The sequence below is a fragment of the Aethalodelphis obliquidens genome, unplaced genomic scaffold (genome assembly GCF_003676395.1).
Source record: "Aethalodelphis obliquidens isolate GAN/ISIS:26980383/991018 unplaced genomic scaffold, ASM367639v1 scaffold28, whole genome shotgun sequence".
NCBI lineage: Eukaryota > Metazoa > Chordata > Mammalia > Artiodactyla > Delphinidae > Aethalodelphis > Aethalodelphis obliquidens.
Window position 1 is genome coordinate 312,120 of NW_020837972.1, and position 16,530 is coordinate 328,649.

At 48.0% G+C, this 16,530-nt stretch overlaps 1 protein-coding gene across 1 annotated transcript in view; it reads right to left on the reverse strand.

Moving 5' to 3' along the window:
- The window catches only part of DEPDC5 (DEP domain containing 5, GATOR1 subcomplex subunit), a 93,026-nt gene that overhangs the window by 24,420 nt on the left and 52,076 nt on the right, over positions 1-16,530 (reverse strand). Inside the window, 6 exon segments of the mRNA XM_027124189.1 lie at positions 4,032-4,091; positions 4,093-4,141; positions 9,464-9,597; positions 11,143-11,362; positions 13,275-13,442; positions 13,916-14,033. Coding sequence (XP_026979990.1) covers positions 4,032-4,091; positions 4,093-4,141; positions 9,464-9,597; positions 11,143-11,362; positions 13,275-13,442; positions 13,916-14,033 — 749 coding nt within the window.

Genomic DNA, 16,530 nt, shown 5'->3' on the forward strand with positions numbered 1-16,530 from the left:
ACATACTTAAGCCTCAGTTTCTTCATCTGGAAAATGGGGTGATAGTACATGTACCTCATGGACTCACAGGCTGTTTGCAAAGCCCTTTGCACAGTAGCTGGCGGAGCAGGTCCTCAATCCATGTTGGTTTTCTCACTTCCATCAAATAAGGGTTCCTAAACCTTTGCCCCGAACCTCCCACGTCCGTCCTCCTGAGCCTGCCCTGCTCTGCACAAACCCTCTCCTCCCTTTCAAATCTCTGTGACCAGGTCAATCACATATACTCAGGGGCCTCAATAAAGGGCAGGGAGCCCAGGTTCTCTTCACCAAGATCTGTCAGTACAGCAATGACCGATGCTCATTATGGGGTGGGGGTAGTGAATCAAGCATCTTGGTCTTGATTTAAATCCCAGCTCAACCCTGTACTGTGTGAAGCACAAGTTCTTTGGCCCTCAATTTCTCCATCTGTAGAACTGGGATAAAACTTCTGCTTAACTCATAGGCTACGCTGTGAGGATGAGATGAAATAATACTATGAGCCTGGCACATAGTAAGTGAAGAGTTTTAAGGCTTGGAAGCCCCTTGAGGTGGGTCCAAACCCTTTATGTGACACGTGAGTTCAGGACAGTCCAGAGGCAAGCTGCCCAGGGACGCACACCCTCAGTCTATGACAAAGCACATGCCTGGTAGTAATTGCTTGCTCTGTTCTTCACCACTTCCTGCCGCACTGCTATAAATTTATCTGCTTGTACTAGGAAGAAAAAAATAAGAGTTCTGTCCTTAAGTCAGCATGTATCATGTTGCTTATGTCATATGGCCAAAAACACCTAAATAGGAAGATGCTGCCCCGTGGCCAAGAGTCAGTGGCAGCACATGACAAAGACGGGAACACATTAAGCCACACGTGCCAGCATGTTTTCTGACGTTAATCTCCTCATCCCCCTGTGTCACCACAAACACCAAGAAAGGAAATGCACCTCTGAGACTGAATTCAGTTTCAACTGCCCCTCAAACTCGGCTTCGGCCCAATTCCACGCGTTCAGAGCCGAGCTGAAGGCCAGGTCGCGGCTTCTGCGACGGACAGGCATGCACGGGCCTCGGGGCCCTGGGGTTGGACTGACCTGCGGGTAGAAGGTGGACGATGCTGTGCGTGGGCTGCGAACAAACTCCATAAAGAAGGCCCCGTCCTGAGGTCAGAGCGGCAGGAAGCGGCAGTAGGTGCGAGGGGGCGGAGGGACGGAACGTGGCCCAGCAGCGAACCATCGGGGAAAGAGGGGGGGACGAGAGCAAAAAACAAAAACAAGGAGGGAAGGAGAGAAAGAAGGGCACATGAGGGGAAAGGGAAAAAAAAAAGAGAGGGAGAGAGAGAGAGAAAGAGAGAGAGATCCACCCAGGAGGAAAATATCCAAATGCGAAGCATTAGCAGAAACTCACACCTTCCTGGGCAGAATATCCCAGTGGGGTGGGAGCCAGCACCTGGGGGAGAAGGTGTGTCCAAGCGCCTCAGATCTCATCAGAGCCTGGCTTGGCTGCTTGCGTCCTCCCACATAGCTCTGAACATCCTCAGACCTATGCCGAAGGGAGGAGAAGGCCGCAGGGCAGCTTGCAGAGGGGGGCATGGGGCAGGATTGGGGGCAGCGTCCTGGCCTCCCGCCTGGCTGGGTGACCAGCAGGCCTCTGGGAGACGCACGGAGGCCTGACGTTTGCGTTTCCGCCTGTAACATGGCAGCCAGATGGGAGAAGAGGATTCACTGCAGGAAAAGTTCTTTTTTTTTTTTTTTTAAATTTTCTATATAGATCATATATTGAAAGTGATGATATTTTGGATACATTATGCAGGAAAAGTTCTTGTTTAATTTTCTGAGCAACCTGGGAACACAGGAGCAGCAATACCTTCTCCCCCACTGGTTGTGTAACAAAATCATATGCAGTCCCCGGGAGGGGCTCCTGAAGCAGCTTTCCCCTCCCCACCCTATTCTTGTGGGGTTCAAGCTGCCGTGTACTTGAAACATAAATGACAGAGAGAACTTTTCCAAAGACCCACTCCCTCCCTCTTTCTTAAGGTCAAGAAGTGTCCTCTTGTCCCTTCAAAATCTTTTTACTTTTTATGCTTTATTATCACTGAAATTCGGAAATGCCACTTGATACACCTGAAGGTCCCTGCTTTCCTAAAACTTTTTAAATTCTAAAAGTAGAATCACTGAAGTATCTCGGTGTCCATTTTACCAGGACTGCTGCCACGCCCATCAGCCACTACGAGCTCAAGTAACGAGCTGAGGAAACACATGTCTGCGGAGATGCACACTCGGGTACCCTCTACACATCCTGACACAGCTGCTGCCTGGAGAGTGCTGGGCCATCTCCTAACACCTCTGCTTCTCCTGGACCACTTGGGAATCTACACCCAGCAGACCGATGGCTATCCACATGGATTTCAGTGTCCAGCTGGAAGATGAAGGGAGTGTTCTAGACCACGATCTCCTATTTGGCTGTTGGTGTATTTTAACCATAATGCTTGTGGTTCTGTAATTTCTGTACTTCTCAGTACTGTCCCCCGCACTGTTTCTAATCCTCAAAGACGGCAGTGGGTGGACGTAACAGCTAGTGAACAGCACACAAGCACTTGTGTGTTCTCACGTTCTATTTGCGTCCCTTCTCTGCCAGAACATACAGAAGCAGAGGTGCTCACACTGCTGAGATGATGTACCCGTGAGTGAGGACAGGTGAAAAGACTTTCTTCACCAACAGGTCATTCTTGACGCACAGACTATCCTTGGGACTGTACCTAGAGTCACTGCCTTAGTTAGAGCTGGGTTTGCGGAAACGACAGCCTACAGCCTAATCCAGTCACCTGGTTATTCCAGCCTGTGAGCTGAGAACCATTAAGACTTTAAATGGTTACAGAAGAGCCCACACAATAGCCTTGATCTTCCCTCTCAGCCCACAAAGCCTAAAATATTTATTGAGGTTTGCTGTCTCTGGCCTATGGATGCTACACACTGCCTGCAGCCTCAGTTGCTACTTTTTCTCAGATTTTAATCCCTCCATCCTAGAAGTCTAATTCTAGGAACTTACCCTGTAGAAACAATCAGAGATGTGATCAAATAATTATGTGCAAGGATGTTTGCAGTATTACTTGTAATTGTGATACACTGCAGAATAATTATACAAACTTACGGAATAATTGCCAAAAACTATTTTTAAAAATCTGAAACCACCATTTTTTTAACAAAAAATGAAGTTATAAACAAAGGTTTAATCATATGATGAAATATTATATAGTTATTTTTTAAAATCAAACTTCGGAGAAATAATGACATGGGGAAATTTTCACGATGTGAAAGTAAAATAAATAAATATGCAGATGGATATACAAGCTGACCACAATGTTGAAAAATAAAATACATCTATTGAATCTCCTTCATTTCCGAGTGAGAGAGACCAGGTAAGAGAATGTGTGGCCAGCTCACCCTGCCACATCAGAACGATATCAGATTCTGAATTTCCAAGGAGAAGGAGTTGGCAGAGACACATCTATGGGTCTTAAAAGCTACAACAAGCCTGACCTGTGGAGCTTTCAGCTCCTCTACTGTACTTGCTATTCCGTATAGAGGCCAAAGCCTCAGGTTTTGGTTTCCATCTCCCAGGATGCTCCCGTCTGACTACTTCTTAGGAGTCTAAGCAAACTGATGGGAATTTCATTCACCAAAGAGTGAGCTCTTCCAGAAGCTGCTTCAGTCATTTTCTACCTCCCTCCCGCCACCAGGAGGGCTGAAGATGGGGCTGAAGGAAAACCAGAGGCCAGTGTCACAGCTTGAGCCAGATCTCAGATAGATAAGAGTTTAGCTTGACTGATTTACATCTGCTTTCATCTAGCAGTTAGCGTCCTTACAACCGTGAGCAGGCAAGTCCCTGCATCAAAATAGCAGTCCTGCAAAGGGTTCCTCCAAATCCTCAGCACACTTAGTCCTGGACTCATGGGCTGCGTGTTACCCTCCATACCGGGTCCCTGAGCGCACACGCCAGCACCCCCACCGGAGGGGCTCCTTTACCTTTCGCGGGCTGTCCACGTAGGTGGGAGTCATGGCTACGCCGCTGCTCTCGGCTGGGGGGGGCGGAGCTCTTGCCCCCATGCACCGCCACCTGCTGTTCTCCCAGGCACCTGAAAGGGGGGAAAACACAGGGCGGTCCTTGCTCAGAGCCCCCTGGGGAAGGACCCATGTTAACCACAACGAAGCGAAGGCAGCTCTGTTGCCAGCACCTTCGAAACACGCTCTTCCGCTTTGTTAATCCTCAGGCCCTACGTGGTGCCCTTAATTTCATTCATTGTCCTGAACAATCACCAGCTGCCACGGAAAATCAGAAAACAGCTCAATTTTAAAAGCCTCTTGGCAGCACCTGGGCTTACGTATTACTTTGAAAAGGCAAGTGACATGGTTTGAGTGACTCTGTCCATGAACACCATTTTTTTAACTCTCTGGGAGAAACTTTTTCTCAGTTTTTATTAAATATACCAGCAGAAGCACATTCTGAACGTTAGGGCTGCGTTACCATTCCGCATTAACTAAACAGGGTGAAATGTGTCGACTCTTTATACATTTTGAAGATCCGTTAATCTTGCAAATGCACACACTTGAGCCCTCCCCACCCCCCAAAAAAATGCCACACACTAATCTAACAGGCATTTATCTCAGACACAAGACAACTATGGTTTTCTTATGACATCTCCTCCCATCTCAGTTCTGGTATCCATAAATGCCTACTTTCACATATATTTTCCTAATTTTTTTTTCCGTCCTAAGATAAGCCATGAACTATGGTAACTTAAATGCTACCCCCAAATTAGACTGTTTTAATATACCATTGAATTTTTATTTGGTAAGTTCCAGGAGGCTCACATTACAGTCTAAAGTGCTTCATTGTTACCATAACACACACTTCTCGTGGTGGGAACTTCGAGGCGCCACCCAGACCCTCTGCTGTGGCCCTGCTGACACGGGAACTGGGCATGTTGTCTCCCTCCAGAGACGGCCCAGCTGCAGAGCCCGAGCCCCTCCCTGGGCTGCCTGTGGTCAGTGAACCATCACCAAGGGGTGTAAAGGCCTGGCCCTGTTGGTCCAACCCCGCTCATCTCCGAACGTGGCTCTAGCTCCAGGGCTTGAGGGAGTTGCCTGAGGCCGTCACTGGGCTTTCCTGCATCTCAGCGTCTCCCTCTGTCCCCTCCGCCTTCCGCCCCCTCCCTCCCACGGGGGCTGAGCCCACGACTAAATTCTGTCTCCATCCGTTTCCCCGGGAAGCCAATTTGTGACATTTCCCTCATCTTAAAGCCTGACACATCTCTTACTGACGGTGAAGTAACCTCATATCGGAGATTAAAAATCAGTTTCCATAGTAACCTGTTACACTCTCTCTTTTTGGTTTTTGTCATGGAAAATTTTCAAACCCATATGAAAATAAGGAGGATAATGTAATCGAACTCTTATCTACCTGGACCCCAGAATTATTTATTGATAGAGCCAATCTTGTTTCATCTATTCCTATCCACCCGATTATTTGGAAGCAAAACTCACACATGCTATTACTTCATCCATAAACACTTCAGTATATATTGTATCTTTAAAAGATTTTAGGACTTCCCTGGTGGCACAGTGGTTAAGAATCCACCTGCCAATGCAGGGGACACGGGTTCAATCCCTGGTCCAGGAAGATCCCACATGCCAGAGAGCAACTAAGCCCGTGTGCCACAACTACAGAGCCTGCATTCTAGAGCCCGCGAGCCACAACTACTGAAGCCGGTGCACCTAGATCCCGTGCTCTGCAACAAGAGAAGCCACCGCAATGAGAAGCCCACGCACTGCAACTAGAGAAAGCCTGCATGCAGCAACGAAGACCCAACGCAGCCAAATATAATAAATATTTTTAAAAAAAGATTTTACTGTGTGTTTGTTCAAAACAGGATTCAGTTAAAATCCCTACAACGCAGTCAGTTATGTCTCTCAAGTATTCTTTAAGCTAAAAGCTCCACTCATCCCTCCATCTCCCTGCAATTTATTTGTGGAAGAAAGTAGCTCACTCGTCCTGTAAATTTACAGTCTGGATATGCTGATCATATTCCTTTATTGTTTATCGTGTTCCTCTGCGCCCCATACTTCCTGAGCACTAGAAATTATATTTAGAGGTTTGAGCACTAGAAATTATATTTAGAGGTTTGAGCACATTTAGGTTTGATGGGGCAGTAATTCTTCCTCAGTGTGTTGTGTGCTTCTACATGGAGGCCCACAGCATCTGGCGATGTGAGCGTTCACTGGTGATCTCTGCTAGGTCCGTGAGCGCATCAGAGCCCACATGTGGTAATGTTCCAGCGCTCCTTCTGGACCCATTAGCTGGAATATTGGAGAGAGACACCTCCTGCACCAATCACTTGGGTACTCAGAGGTGTAATTCATATAAGAATAGCAGACTAAAAGCCTGACTCTGCCTGGTCCACGTACAGTGCACTGTCTCTGCACCACATCGTGGTGTGCTCCTCTGGGCCTCATCCGCAAACACACACTGGGACGCTCTCCTGCGCCTCCTGGGGGCTGTGGCCTAGCCCGTGGCTGGGACGGTGGTGGCAGGAAGCCTCGGTTGCCCCCCAGGGTCCCCTCGTCTGATGCACATGACAACCCCCATGTACTGAGCTGCCATCTACGTGCTGACCCGTGGACTAGGAGTCGGGGATTCAGAGACAAGTAGGACCCGTCCTTGCCCTTGGAGGTTCCTTGTCTCACGGCTCAGGAGAGGGGATGTCACAAAAGGACTAGCTGTACTGTGCAAGCCCACACGTGAGAACACGCATGGGGCACGCTGCCTTCTTCCCAGAGGCCGCGACAATTGCCACGTGGGCTCTCTCCCTGCTCTGACTCCCTGACATCAGTTTATCCCCATCTAATAGGTGCCGCAGAGCTGCGGACTGGCACCTGCAGCCTAGACTGCCCACAGTCACGCTCCTGGGGCCTCTGCCTCCCACGAGAGCCTGACAACAGGTGCACGCCTCCAGGTAAAGACCCAGGGGAAATGGAGGAAACAGACACGCGTGGTAAGATGACAGGACTACGGGTGAAACTTCTGAAACTCTTCTTCATATGGCTATAACAGTTTTCCGTAATAAAATTGGATCTGCTTGGTGTAGCAAAACAATAAAGAAAAACACAAAGTAAAAAATGCTGTGTGAGCAAACGTCATGTAAAGGTCTCGCTCCCTCTGCTCGGCCTCCGGCTCTGAGAAATCACACCACATCACCCAGGAGCGGTCATCTGTCCTGCCTCCTGCTGTGGGGTCAGCTGAGCTCCCCACACACACCCAGGGACACTGCCACCCCAAAGTACCCGTCCTCTTCAAGTCTGAGCAGAAAGAGGCTCCTTGGGGTGCACGGAACGATGACTCACTGACACATTAAAATAAGATTCCCCTGCCCCCAACTTCACACCCCTCCCAGCAACATATGTTCCTTGTTCTTTTTTCCAGCAGGAAAGGTCTGTGATTAGCTACAGGGACAACCTGCCAGGTGGAGTTCTGGGGTCTTTCCTTGGTCAGATAAAGGTATTTTCTGGAGGCCCCAGCGCCCTCAGTAATGAGCCCGACCTACCCCAGCTCTCCTCCTCTCATCTGCTTCCCTGTCACCATGGCCACGCTCTTCCCTTCTCTCCTCGCATCCCTTCCTCTCCATCCCATCCTCACCCTCTAGCCTCTTCTGCCTCTCGCCTGGACTAGTGAGGTCTCTGCCTCCTGGGCCCACCCACCAGGCCTTCCTGTACACAGGACCCATCTCTGCAAACACCACTTCTGCCAAAGATGCTGAATGAATATTACATGATATTAAGGAACTGCTGTGACTTTTTAGGTAAATTATGGTATTAGTTTTGCTTTAGGAGTACTTATCTTTCAGAGATGCACACTGAAATATTATAGAGAAAAGGGGTGTGATGTCTGGGATTTCATAAGAAATAAAAAGGAAGATGTGAGCAAGCAGGATATAAATGAAACAAGATTGGCCGTGAGTTGATAATCATTGAAGCTGGGTGATGGGTAAACAGGGATTTATTACACGAGTCTACTTTTTTTTAATCTGTTTGAAATTTTCCATTAAAATAAACTTTCAAAGGGTCGCTCTTGCTATGAGAATGTGTAAGAAGAGCCTGGAATCCGATTTCCCATGCTGTCTTTGCAACTGCATCTCCCACTGGGCCTCGGGCTCACTCATGTTACCTTCTGAAAGCTTAACATATTTGGGCTCCTGTGGGCATGGCACGGACCCCCTCACCAGACAGACACCAGGAAGTACAGCAGGTATCTGATCTGGCTGGAAGGCTGGAGGGGGCAGGGAAGACCTCCCAGAGTAGGTCCCACCTGCTCGTGGCAATGTTTTCTCCTTTTCCCCAAGTCCTCCCCCTACCCCCCATATAAATGCATCCCTTTCTACAAGGACATCTTAAATCCTACCTCCTGTGACGCTGTCCCTGCCCTCCCAAAGCAAGATGTGGTCCCACGGGGGTCCTAAGAGCTGCAGCACCTACTGTTTACAAAGGGACCACACACTCAAATGCCTAGAGAAGCTGGTCAGGTGGCCCTTGTCTGAGGGGCCAAGACAAGTCCAAGAGCAGACGGCGTGCTGGTTCTACAGTAAACCAGGGGCACTAGTCCACCTAGAGTGCCAGCCCGTTGTGGCTGGGCTTGAACGTGGACCCAGTGGTAACTGAGCCTCCACCACTTCGAGCAAAGTTGGATTTTACATATTACCCATAATATAATTTCGTATTACATTATCTATATTTTTTATACAATATAACCATGTTATATATTTTTTCATGTAAGAATTCATTAAGAAATCAAGATTTTTATATGAAATCTTCAAACGAAAAAAATTTGGCTCAAATATTTAAAAAGTATTTTGTGTTTTTAGGGCAATGTTAACTACTCTATAACGGTGGCTACATGTCATTATAAGTTTGTCTAAACCCATAGAATGTGCAACACCAAGAGTGAACCCTGTAATAAACTGTGCTCTTTGGGTGACTACGATGTGTTAATGCAGGTCCATCGATTGTAACAAATGTACCGTTCAGTGAGGGATGTGGATAATGTGCAGGGACAGGGTGTAGATGGGAACTCTCTGTACCTTCCATTCAATTTTGCCTTGAACCTAAAACTGCCCTAAAAAAGAAAGTCTATTAAAAATACAAAACAAACAAAAGCCCAACCAACCAACAAAAAAACACCTTGTGGACCAAACCAACTGTATCTGTAGTTCAAATCAAGTCCCAGACTGCAAGTTTTTAACTCCTGACCTACTTCATGACATTCGACACTTACCAGGTATTAACCTAGCTTTCTTTTCACATATGTGTCTTTTTGTCAGTTACTGGCTCCTTGGTAGACAGAAGTCACATTTCACCGCACTGGGGCCTGGGGGATGGGAACGAGTCTCTGTCCACCAGGTACTTACTTCTGAGTGGCTTCCATTTCCAGCAGGGCAGACAGAGCTGAGGTTCCCTTCTTCCCAACCGGGGGGCCGGTCGACTCGAGGGAGTGGGTAGGGATGGGCCCAGCCATCTGCAAGCCTTTCATGGCGGCCCCTTTCTAAAGCATAGAGGAGGAGACAGGCCATCAGATGCTGCTGCGTCTGCTGTGCCTCAGGCTCTGGGAGCCCATCAGTGCAGTTGGGGAAGATGGGGTCTCAGGATCAGGAAATGCCAGGAAACGGCTTTTTGCTTGAACTGAAGGTCCCCAATAGCTGTGGACTCAAAACACACTGCCTCCTTGAGGCGGTTTACGTATAGCATCTCATTTTATTCTCAATCAACGGCTCAAGGATTTCCTTGTAAATAACATCACATGTAATTTATGGAAAAAGAAGCTAAGTCTCAGAGAAGTGAAGTAACTTATCCCAAATCGCACAGCAGCTGGAATTCAAACTCCAGTTAACTGACTTCAAAACCAAGGTTCTGGGCTTCCTTGGTGGCGCAGGGGTTGAGAGTCCACCTGCCGATGCAGGGGACACGGGTTCGTGCCCCGGTCCGGGAGGATCCCACATGCTGCAGAGCGGCTGGGCCCGTGAGCCATGGCCACTGAGCCTGCGCGTCCGGAGCCTGTGCTCCGCAACGGGAGAGGCCACAACAGTGAGAGGCCCGCGTACCGCATAAAAAAAAAAAACAACTAAGGTTCTTTCCACTACATAAGCTCTCCCAGAAATGATGCTGTGTACGAGAGGCAGCTGGCCTGGGTTAAAGAACACTGAACTTGAGGTTAAAAACAAAAAATAAAAACACGGCTGATGATGGAACACTACTCAGCAATGGAAAGGAATGAACCGTGGATTTCAGCGACAAGTTGGATGAACCCCAAAGGCATTATGCTGAGTGAAAGAAAGCAGCCTCGAAAGGTTACGTATCGTATGATTTCACTTATAGGACATTTGGAAAAGACAACAGTATAGTGATGGAGGACAGACCAGTGGCTGCCAGGGGTTAGAGATGGGGGACAGTGTGACTCTAAAGGGTAGTGTGAGAGTTTTTTTGCACTGATGGAACTATTCCATGTCCTGATTATGGTGGTGGGGGTGGTTATGTGAATCTATACATTTGTAAAATTCACAGAGCGGTATGTGTACACACACACACACACACACACACTCTCTCTCTCTCTCTCTCTCTCTCTCTGAATCATCCCAGATCAGCCCTTTATTAGCTCGGTGTCCTCAGACACATCCCATCACCCCCACGAGCCTCAGAGTCCTCACTGGGGAGTGAGTGGTTGAATGAAGGCCCAAGGGTGCAGGAAACACTACAAGTGACATTGCTGCTGTCACCCTCTTGAGCGAGTTTCTATCCAGCAATCCAGCACCAGCAATCCAGTCACATAAGCAGCTGTGCCTGACGCCGGGTCCCCAGTGGGGAGGTCACAAAGGGCTGTATCCTTGGGTCAGATGCGTGGCCCCAGCCCGGTGGCTGGCTGTGTACCCTGCTTCACCCTGCTCTGGAGGAGAACCCACTTCTTTGGACTGAAGATAAACGCTGGGCAGCTGTGGAGTAAAGAAACTGGCCGGCGAGAGGCCTCAGACACAGGAGGAGACGGTCCCTGCATCCCAGACCAGGCCCAGCCCCCAAGGGGTCCGTGGTGCCTCACCCGCATCATGCGATCGGAGCGGTGCCGCCGGCGGATCCGGTTTAGGCCCTCCACGAATCGGATGAAGCCATCCAGGAGCTGCCACTCCTCCTCGTCTGCCCGAGGCCTGTCCCCGTAGATGTCACAGTGGGCCTCCCCCTCCGTGATGCGCTTGGTGGCGGTGACACAGGCTGGCAGCAGCAGGAAGCGGGTCCTCCAGAACTTCAGAGACTCAATTAAGCTACAGAGGGCCAGAGGGGAAAAGGGATGGTGGTGAGAAAAAGTAGATGATAAAAGCACCCCAGTAAGCATCCCATCTCAACACCCACGCCCCCGGGAGTGAGGGTGCAAGCGTCCATCTGCCCAGGAGCACGTGCTCATCTGATGCTGCATTTCACGCAGGCTGAGAGGTAAGAACTCCAAGGCTGCTTTTACTTTCTATCCCAGAGACGTCAGAATGCTTCTGTGCACCCAGGCCCAGTGCCGCTGTGGCCTTTTATCATCACAACCATAAATCATGCGTAAAAATTAAAAATTAAAAACAAGATGTCACAGGGAATTCCCTGGTGGTCCACTGGTTAGGACTTGGCACTTCCACTGCTGTGCGCCCAGGTTCAATCCCCGGTCAGGGAACTAAGATCCTGCATGCCTCGTAGCATGGCCAAAAAAATAAAATAAAATAAAATAAAAACAAGACGTCACAAAGCTTTTATATATAGAATGGATAAACAACAAGGTCCTACTGTATAGCACAGAGAACTATATTCAATATCCTGTAATAATAAAAAAACAGTGAAATAATGCTATTTGCAGGGATATGGATGGCCCTAGAGATAGTCATACTGAATGAAGTAAGTCAGAGAAAGACAAATATCATATGATATCACTTATATGTGGAATCTATAAAAAAATTGGTACAAATGGACCTATTTATAAAATAGAAATTGAGTCACAGATGTAGAAAACAAACTTATGGTTACCAAGGGGGAAAGGGGCGGGGAGGGACAAATTGGGAGACTGGGATTGACATATACACACTACTATATATAAAACACATAACTAATAAGAACCTACTATATAGCACAGGGAACTCTATTCAGTACTCTGTAATGACCTACATGGGAATAGAATCTAAAAAAGAGTGGGTATATGTATATGTATAACTGATTCACTTTGCTGTACAGCAGAAGCTAACACAACATTGTAAATCAACTATGCTCCAATAAAAAGAAAGAAAAAATCTATATTTATATGAAACCATCACATTGTACACCTTAAATATGTACAATTTTTGTCAGTTATACCTCAATAAAGCTGAAAAATGATTTTTAAAAAATCCTATGATAAACCATAACGGAAAAGAATACAAAAAAAAAGAATGTATATATGTGTATAACGGAACCACTTTGCTCGACAGCAGAAATTAACACAACATTGTAAATCAACTAGACTTCAATTAAAAAAAAAAAAGATGTCACAAGCAGTCAGGAAAATGTGAAGAGCACTGACATTCCACCAAAGAGCACATCTTGGGACTTCCCTTGTGGCACAGTGGTTAAAACTCCGCACTCCCATTGCAGGGGCCCAGGTTCGATCCCTGGTCAGGGAACTAGATCCCACATGCATGCCGCAACTAAGAGTTCACATGCCACAACTAAGGAGACTGTGTGCGGCAACTATGGACCCAGAGAGCCACAACTAAGGAGCTCATGTGCTTCAACTAAAGAAGCCCGTCTGCTGCAACTAAGGAGCCCATGAACCACAACTAAGGAGCCCACCTGCTGTGACTAAGAGCCGGTGCAACCAAATAAATAAATAAATATTTTTTAAAGAAAGAGCACATCTTCACCAGGTTTTTTGCTGTTGTTTGTTGTTTCATGCAGTAAAATATACATAACAAATTTACCACTTTAATGATCTCTAAGTGCACAATTCAGCAGCATTCAGTACATTCACACTGTTGCACAACCATCTACGTCCATCTCATCACTGAGTTTTTAACCCAATGCAGATGTGCTATTTCCCTCCATTTTCTTTTTCTTTTTCTTCTTCTAAAACAGGCATCATTTTGCAATCAGGAGAAAGGACAGAGACATTAAAATACGGACACACGCAAGGCGGCGAGGATGGAAAGTGAAATCGGGGTCTCTGACCTGAAATCCTCGGAGCCGGCAGAGCAGATGTACTGGTCTAAGTAATTCCACTTGTACTCCTCCAGCCGCTCGTGTGAGAATTCCACCCAACAGGAGACAAACTCCGAGTCTGAGTGGGAGGGGCAGAGGCTGTAGGTGTAGTGGATCTGGGCAGATTCGTAAGGGTACCTGAAAAACAAAGGGTGTGGCCTGAGGTCCAAACAAGGATCCCCTCCTCCCCCCAAGTCTCCTGTACCTTTTCTGTCTCAAGACACTTAGCAGTATCCTTGGCACTCAACCCTCGACCACAGTAACCAAAACTCATCCCAGGGAACTGGTAATGGAGATTTCTCAGTTCTTCTTAAACTTTCTCATTCTTCTAGCCTCATACTCTTTATTTTTAATTGGCATGTTAAGACTCATGTTAAACATTATAAGCTGGATCAAATCCCTTTTGGAAGTAGGTGAGCTACAACCATAAAATACAACCCTAGAGAGCAAAACAGTAACTCTGAAAGAAAAACCAATTACTCAATCTCCTTGGTTTGAATTACGTGTTATACACATAATTCAGTATGTGGACAGTATGTGTTAGAAACATAACTTAGTAGTTTGACATAATTTAGGACAGAGCTGGAAACTTTAAATACCCAAGGACTCACTTGGGAAGGTATCGTGTCACTGTGATCATCTTATCCTTCAGTGTGACTTTGTGGAAAGTTCTGCCCATGCTCAGCCAGTACTGGTCTTCCTCCTCAGGGCGGTTTCGGGACACAAGGCCTAATAGGGAAAAAAATAATTTCCTCCATCTGGTTGAGGGTCATTCCTTTAATAGGCAATTGCTTCTCTTCCATATAGATTTAGAAAAGGAGAAACAAAAGAGGCAACACTTTCTTTCCAGGGGCAGTTTCATGGAAAAGAAATATTCTTGGTTTAAAAAAAAAAAACAAGTCCTGAAGTGGGCAGATTTTTCTGTTACTGAACCAGCCAGCAGGAGGTTAGAGCCTGGGGGTGCCTACAACAGCTGGCCGAACAGCCCAATGCCTCGTCCTCTGTGAAGGAAAGTTCCGGAGTAGATGTTAATTGGCTAAAATGGAACTCCACTCCCCTCCGGCACAAGCTGCCACCCGGCATCTGAGGCCCTCAACCACGGGGGTGGCCAACCTAGCTTTCGGCCCTCAGCCCCCGTGACGCCCACACTGCTGCACCACGTTTCAGAATTATTTGCTCGAATTTCCTTCTCCAAACATTTGCTCCTGTTGCTTCTTCTGCCTTCTCTTCCTGGGCGACTGTCGAAATCCTAGGGATCATTTAAGGTCACCATCAAATGCCACTTCCTCCAGAAAGCTATCAGACCCTATCAGCGGTGAATTCTACCCTGGATGTAGCTCCTTGTGTGCCTCTGTCTCACACCCTGACAAACCAAAAGTTCCAGGAGGCCAGGACCCAAATCTTGTTCGTCTTTGTATTTTCAGTAGCACCTGATAAAGTGCTATTTCACAGAAAAGGAAGTAGGCAACCTGGATGGAGCCACTGACACGAAAAGCAGATTCATCCCACTGCTCTTGGGATAAGAACAAAATCCTTCACGTGGGCCTGTGCAGACTGGGTCTCCTGACATCTCCGGCCACATTGCTGGCTTATTCCCAGTGCTCTCCACGCCAGTCTTCTTTCGGGTGCCTAGAAAGTCTCATGAGGTCTTCCAGCCAACAGGGCCTTTGCACATACTAACCCTGCTGCCTGGCATGCTTGGCCCACCTGTTCCTGCCCTCCACTCCTCTCTCACTAAAAACTCCTGCATGTGTTTCAGGTACAGCAGCAGCTCAAACATCAACTCCTCAAAGAAGCCGCCCCTGACTCTCCAGACCAGATCAGGTCCTGTATTAAATATTCTCGCAGCCCTCTGATTTTCCCCTCACAGTCTTTATTGCAACGTGGAATTGTATATCATAGTTTGACTAATGTTATTTTCCCCCACAGAGCAGGAGCTTCAAAAATATTAATTAGGGGCTTCCCTGGTGGCGCAGTGGTTGAGAGTCCACCTGCCAACGCAGGGGACACGGGTTCGTGCCCCGGTCCGGGAAGATCCCACATGCCACGGAGCGGCTGGGTCCATGAGCCATGGCCGCTGAGCCTGCGCGTCCGGAGCCTATGCTCCGCAACGGGAGAGGCCACAACAGTGAGAGGCCCGCGTACCGCAAAAAAAAAAACTAATGAGGACTTCCCTGGTGGCGCAGTGGTTAAGAATCTGCCTGCCAGTGCAGGGGACACGGGTTCGATCCCTGGACCAGGAAGATCCCACATGTGGCGGAGCAACTAAGCCCGTGCGCCACAACTACTGAGCCTGCGCTCTAGAGCTCACGTGCCACAACTACTGAAGCCCACTCACTCTAGGGCCCGTGCTCCACAACAAGAGAAGCCACCGCAATGAGAAGCCGGTGCACCGCAACAAAGAGTAGCCCCTGCTCGCCACAACTAGAGAAAGCCCGCACGCAGCAATGAAGACCCAACAGAGCCAAAAGAAAAAATACTAATGAACGAATGAATGAACACAGTCATATATTCATCAAGACACACTGTCGTACACCAGGCACAGTGGTTTTCGTGGTGGAGGACAACAAGATGCAGCTGAAATCATCCTGGCACTCAGAAAGGTTACTATTCAGTACAGTCTATAATGTGCAAAAAAGGCATCACGTGATACATATCACAAGGGGCTTTTAGAGAAAATCCAGAGGGAATCCAAAGCTTTGTCGTGAACAACAGGACCTGGACCGGAGGACTGCTAAGCTCCCATTAACAGGTCCACGCTTCTTTGATCCTCTAACCAGAGGAGATTTTTTTAAAATTTTTGGTTGCTTTGGGTCTTCATTGCTGCGCACGGGCTTTTCTCTAGTTGCGGTGTGCGGGCTTCTCATTGCAGTGGCTTCTCTTGTTGCGGAGCACAGGCTCTAGGCAAGTGGGCTTCAGTAGTTTCATCACGCAGGCTCAGTAGTTGTGGCTCCGGGCTCTAGAGCGCAGGCTCAGTAGCTGTGGCACATGGGCCTAGCTGCTCCGTGGCATGTGGGATCTTCCCAGACCAGGCTTGAACACGTGTCCCCTGCATTGGCAGGCAGATTCCTAACTACTGCGCCACCAGGGGAGTCCCCAGAGGAACTTTAATGAAGCCAAAGATGGCCTGAGGTTTGGTGCTGGCTGGTTAGGGAGGAGGGGAGCTCATTATCTACAAGGAGGAAGCAGGGGACTATCAGATGCTCAGTGATGGTTCCAGGAAGTG